Source organism: Rhinichthys klamathensis, unplaced genomic scaffold (genome assembly GCF_029890125.1).
Source record: "Rhinichthys klamathensis goyatoka isolate OS25496 unplaced genomic scaffold, OSU_Roscu_1.1 h1tg000032l_1, whole genome shotgun sequence".
Lineage (NCBI taxonomy): Eukaryota > Metazoa > Chordata > Actinopteri > Cypriniformes > Leuciscidae > Rhinichthys > Rhinichthys klamathensis.
The window spans coordinates 1,298,869-1,304,888 of NW_026606581.1; the positions used below are offsets into that span (position 1 = coordinate 1,298,869).

General features: G+C 40.0%; 1 protein-coding gene across 1 annotated transcript; it reads right to left on the bottom strand.

Moving 5' to 3' along the window:
- Positions 1-1,542: 1,542 nt before the first annotated feature.
- Positions 1,543-3,271, bottom strand: arf6b (ADP-ribosylation factor 6b). The gene is made up of 2 exons (XM_056245531.1): positions 3,169-3,271; positions 1,543-2,977 (listed from the first exon to the last, which is right to left on the bottom strand). The coding sequence occupies exon 2, from the start codon at positions 2,331-2,333 to the stop codon at positions 1,806-1,808; it is 528 nt and encodes a 175-aa protein (XP_056101506.1). The 5' UTR covers positions 2,334-2,977; positions 3,169-3,271; the 3' UTR covers positions 1,543-1,805.
- Between the last annotated feature and the right edge of the window lie 2,749 nt (positions 3,272-6,020).

Here is a 6,020-nt window from a genome sequence, read left to right on the forward strand (position 1 = left end):
ACTGTGAGCGGCTGATGTGGCCCTTGTGGCTTCGACTGATTTGAATACCGTCGAGCGTGAGAGAAGAAACAGCCTAGCGGTTTAACAATCATTCAAGATGGCGTGCAAAGCAACAAGTGAGCACGGCACTTGTTATTAACAGCTGTGTCAGCAAGAGCAGCATTTGTGGCGTCGAGCGCCGACCGCCCATTACTCTTCTCTGTGTGCAATAGTTTAGCAGCTGTGCGGCCTTTAGAGAGTTAGCGGGAGACATCCTGTTTTTACAGTGGGATTTGCTGGGGGGTGTGTAGAGCTGACCTGTTTCCAAACGCCACTTCAAAACAGCTTATTTTGGGAGATTAGCTACATTGTAAATATAACAAAATATTTGCGATAAGACGTTAAAGGAAGATCCAAGTGTGCCACACTGTATACATTAAATCACTCACTGAAAGTTTGAGTTTCACATGTGTTCCCTTTAGAAAGGTGTCTGGATTCCTGTGTGCAAAAGCACATGATGAGGTCAAACATTAAACCCAACACACATTCTTTACAATCTTATCTGCTGTGGATTCCAAAGTGCTTGGATTCCCAGGTTTGGAAAATTTTGTGCAAATATATATATGGGCCTCAAACTCCGGGAAAGCAAACAGAAAAGATTTTCCATGTGCACTACCTAGAACAAAACGAAAAAGAATTTTCTAGCAATGCTTAACACACTTTCCATCTGACTTTGGTTTGGCTTCGGTAAATGACAGTGGAAACTCCCATGCATTGATAGGCATCAAAGACAGCATGAATTGGTCAGAACAAGAAGGAACTAAAAGCATTAAAATGACTAAGTTTAATTTGAAGTTACAATTACATAGCTGTTTCTGTACATGTTTCTCAAAATGATTAAAGCAAAGAGAGGAAATGAATAGAATGAAACATTTCTCTCCAAAATCAAAACTTCAGTCCACTCTACCGCAAGCAAGCACTACACTTGAAATGCAAGAATGTAACAATCCCACATTTTAGAGACATATGAGTGTAAGTCAAAGACAATCTGGTCAATGCAATTAGCCTTAATGGTGTTAGGGCTACAAAAGGAAACCCTCGATGTTTAAAAAAATGAAGTATCTTTAACATTGAACTTGTTTTGGGCTACACTGCAATGCAGACAAAAAAACTTTCAGTGGATTTTCAAGCTTTCGAGAGCACAAGACATCCCCGTTTCGATTATGCTGTTTGAATATAAGTTATGTCTGTGGTAGTAAGCCCGCCTTCCACAATTAGACTCTTGCATAAAATGTTCCATGGATTCATTTACATGTAGATTATCATTGGATGTCAGTGATATCATAACTATGGCACGGTTTAAAACCTGTTACACCACATTAGCTACCTACGATTAGTATGCTACAACCTCCTCAGCAAAACTGTGCTTTGCTACAGTGGATGCCTGGACAGTTTCGATACTTGGTATAAAATGCCTTTAACACACTATTGGACTGTTTGCTTGACTCTGAAATCTCAAAGAAAGAAGCTGTAGAAGAGACAACAAATATAGAAAACCTACAATCAAACAAAAAAATAGATAATCTTCATTCAGGAATGCTTTATCATGTTAAGCAGTAGTCCGAGGTGTGTGACACGGCTGTGTCACAGTAGACAGGAAACTAAAAGCAAGCCAAACCCATTACGTTATTTCAAAAAAAGGGTCATTTGAAAACTAACCAAAAATAAATGTTAACTCTAAATCAAAACAGCACAAATATTGGGTGAGGTCATCTGATTTTCCCCATATTGAGTTCATTTGTCCTAAACAGTCAGTGCCAGTATCATTAAGACTTGTAGTTAGATGTTAACCAAGTTAAGCCTTCGTACAGTCCATCTCCGGTGGTCGCACATGAGGGCTGCACGTACCAATTCCTATCTCGGATGCGTGTCAGTCCCAGCTTCTCCTGGATCTCGTGCGGCTTCATGGCGTCCGGCAGGTCTTGCTTGTTGGCGAAAATCAAAATGATGGCGTCCCGCATCTCGCGGTCGTTGATGATGCGGTGGAGTTCCTGCCTGGCCTCGTCTATGCGATCTCTATCTGCACAATCCACCACAAAAATTAACCCCTGCGTGCCCGTGTAGTAATGTCGCCAGAGGGGACGGATTTTATCTTGTCCGCCCACATCCCACACGTTGAACTTGACGTTTTTGTAGGTGACCGTCTCCACGTTGAATCCGACAGTTGGGATGGTGGTCACGGACTGGCCGAGTTTCAACTTATAAAGGATGGTGGTTTTCCCTGCGGCATCCAGACCGAGCATCAATATTCTCATCTCCTTGTTGCCAAATATCTTTGACAGCATCTTCCCCATTTTGCAAACTGTTCATAAATGGTTACTTCCCTCCAAAAAAAAGAAAAAAAAAGAGTTTTATATGGGTATGTCAAAAGGAAAATAAATGGGCTTTTTTTTTTTAAAGATTTCTTGTTGGGAATGTCAAATTTAGAAGTGAACAGAACACGTGTATAAAGTTATCACGCTGCTGGGCATAAAGTCAGTGTTAATAAAATGTATTTCCAGCCGATACGGGCCACTGTTCAGCTGATTAAATGACAGTACTGAAAACTTTCAGTACTAGACGAAAAGGTCAAAGCTCGATTTGCAGCGCTGTTGCTTCGGTTGTAGGGAGGTGCCCGTTTGAAAAATGCCACACTCACTATTAATCCACAGAGATGCGACAAAAGCAGCGATTTTTCGATGATTTTTCCGTGGCTTTAAGTGCTGAGGCCTCTTTAAGAGCCTGCGGTCTTTCAAGACTTCCTCTTGGCGTGTGAATGTCCGTCTCGGGGGCTCTCTCACGTCCGTCCCCCAAAAATGTAACCGGATAGCAGCTGAAGACGTTCAGAGCCTCGGCGGAAAAGCGATCATTTGGCCGGCCGGTAGGTCTGTCATCTGGACCGTCTGAAGCGGAGCCGCATCGATTTCAACCGTCCTGAATTCGACTGTCTCACGTGTCCCTGAGAGACAAGAGAGACTCAGAGGGAGTGCCAGAAAAGAGCAACTTAGCCTGCTAGCTTAGCCGTCCATACAACCCACACAAAATCGCCACCACAGACTTTTTACCCATATTTTCGACAGGATATGTAAAATATAACATTTAACAAGTTATTTTCATTCATTTTAGAGCGACTAAATGCGGTTTAGTTACCTGCGGAGGGCCACCATTCTCTAGCAGTCTCAACCCCGGTGTTCACTCCTAAAATCAGCCGAGTTCTGTGTGAAACTGACTACGTCAACGCAAACCAGCGGAAATGGCCGTTACAGCCCGTATTTCATAATAAAGGTCTTTGCAAACGTCAAAACCCCACATGTTCTTGTGTATTATCTCTTTTTTTGTACTGCATTGTAATTATGTAATAAAAAAAGACTTTACTCTAAAAAACCCATTTCAAAATACTCATAGGCTACAATATTCAGTATCACACAATCTAAGAAAACGTGTTACTTAGCAATAGCGACAGTAACCTATTAGTTATTACAATACAATCAACAATGACAACACTAACTGACAAATTTACTCTAAAAGTGAACTGAAAAAGATCTTAAGCGATACACCATAAAATATTTGTTATGAATTGTGATGAGAAAAAGTGGACTGTGCTTTTGAATGGCTTGACTTGTTAAAGCGACAACTCAAAAGTACAGTTCTGTCATCATTCACCCACCCTCATGTCATTTTAAAACTATACGGTGAACACAACATGAGATATTTTGAAAAATGTTGCTAGCCAAACCATTCTGGTGACCATTGACTTATTACAAACAAACAAACAAACAAGGCATCCACCTAGACTCATATAACTCATGAAGACTGAAGACAGTCACTTGTCACCATCTGCTGGTGTAACAAAGTAACCCACAGAAAGAGTCACATTTACCAATCCCCACATCTCTAGAAGAACAAACATGAAAATGAGAGTGATACAGTACAAACCGTAAAAAGCCCTAGTGCTGTTTGTCTGAAATTCAGCACTCTTGGAACTAATGACTGGAAGTAATGATTGGAACTAACACAATATAATAATATCTGAATAAAGGCCCATTCACACCAAGGATGATAACTATAACTATAATGAGCTGAGTCCACACTCCACACCACATCTTTAACGATAACAATGATATAGAAAGTCCGTTGGTCTGGACACTATTACAGTTATAGTAAGTTATCTTGTTCTTGGTGTGAACGGGCCTTAAAGCTGCTGTCCGTAACTTTTTTCAAGTTAAAAATAATCCAAAATAATTATTTAAAAAAAAAAACATATTCAGCCAGTGTTCAAAACTATCTGCTTGCCGTAGCTCGATTCAAAACGGTTAGCTTGTAATAATGATTTTGTTTCCAGTGGTACTGGTGGATTTCCGCGGGAAATTCGAGCATGTCTTTGCGTCATTACGTCACATCTGTACACATAAAGGAGGAGTTTCGGCTAGTCGGCTATACTGCGCGTGACGATGTTGACGGTGGGGAGAGTAGAGATGCCTTTTCTCGCAGCACTTTACATAATTGAACTTATGGCGGATCCAGAAAGATCCAAACGACAATCATCAGTGTCAACTGGAGATTCACCAGTTATAAAACCCAAAAGACTTTGTACTTCGGATTTAAAGTGGCTAGAGAAAGACAGCAACCGTCTCATGTGAACACAAGGATAAACATCAGCAGGGCTTTTGGTGCGTGAACTCTGTGTTTTGAAGGGGTTCAGAACGGAAGAAGAGACGCTTTTTTCTGCTGGACAAGTAAGACATTTCAATAGTTCAATCGTGTAACAGTACCAAAATTGTTTGCTTAATTCACACAGTTATGGAGTTTCCTTTGTTGTGCCTTTCTCGTTTAGCTATTATGGAGAATGAATTCTGAACTACAGGTAACCATAAAACACATTAAATGTAGTCACGCAAAGCTGATGTTGTTAACATTAACAATTTGAGAACAAAGTATAATTTGCACGGTTCGACATAAGCGATCGTTAGATTTAATCAGCGCGATTTACTGCAGTGCAATCAATGCATTTTCCCCGTAGTTGATCTGAACAAAAGTGAATGTTACTTACTTGTTCAGAGTAAATTTTCCGGTGAAAATTCTTATGTTGGTCATCCTGTACTTCCAAAAAGTACAATGTGTGATTCTGAATGCCAGTATCCACACCGGCGCTGTGACCGACAGCCGCGACGCGCACTCTCCTCACAACATTGTGTTCATCCGCGCTGTTTCATGCCGATGTACAACTCACGTAAAATTAATAATTCCGCGAATGACTGCAATCGCAGGCTTCAAACAGAGATGGCGACAAAGAGGAAAAGCTACGGACTGCAGCTTTAAGAAAGAGCAAAAGGTGGCTAATGCAAAATTACCCACAAAGTTCTGTTCTGGGACTGTCTACATTCTTACAACTTTCAAGGAGCCAAAAAAATTTGTTATGCATTGCTCTCTCATTGGTCCGAAAACACAGATTTGCATGATGTTTGCAACAAACAATTTTAATATAAATGTTATAAGCCAAATAAATAAATGTTATATTTACAGTGTGTATGTGGTGTGATGGAAATTTGAACTAATCATGAACTAACATTACTTTTTATTACAGGCCAAAATATTTAACCTTTGATTTCTCTTTACAGGTTAACATTTAACATTTGAAAATAATATCAGCAGTATTTTTTTAGCAAGTTTGCTGTTTCTGAAACTCTGAAGATACCTTGGCTAGACAGTTATTCTGAATTTAATAGTCCCATAATGAGTAATCAACGATGAACTAACAATGAACCACCAACCCCATGATTTTGTTGATTCAGATGATTCTAACATCTAAATATGCTTTGCCAACAGAGGGTGTGGGTTCATGCTGTTTTGCACAAATTGAACCAATCAAATACGAGAAAAATGATCACAAGTAGAACATCATGTTATTTTGCTGTGTTCTGTATTTCTATCCTTTATAAACTTTTGTATTTTTGATGAAGCTGGGATTCTCTCTGAAATGTGTCTGAGGTCCTCCGGCCGTG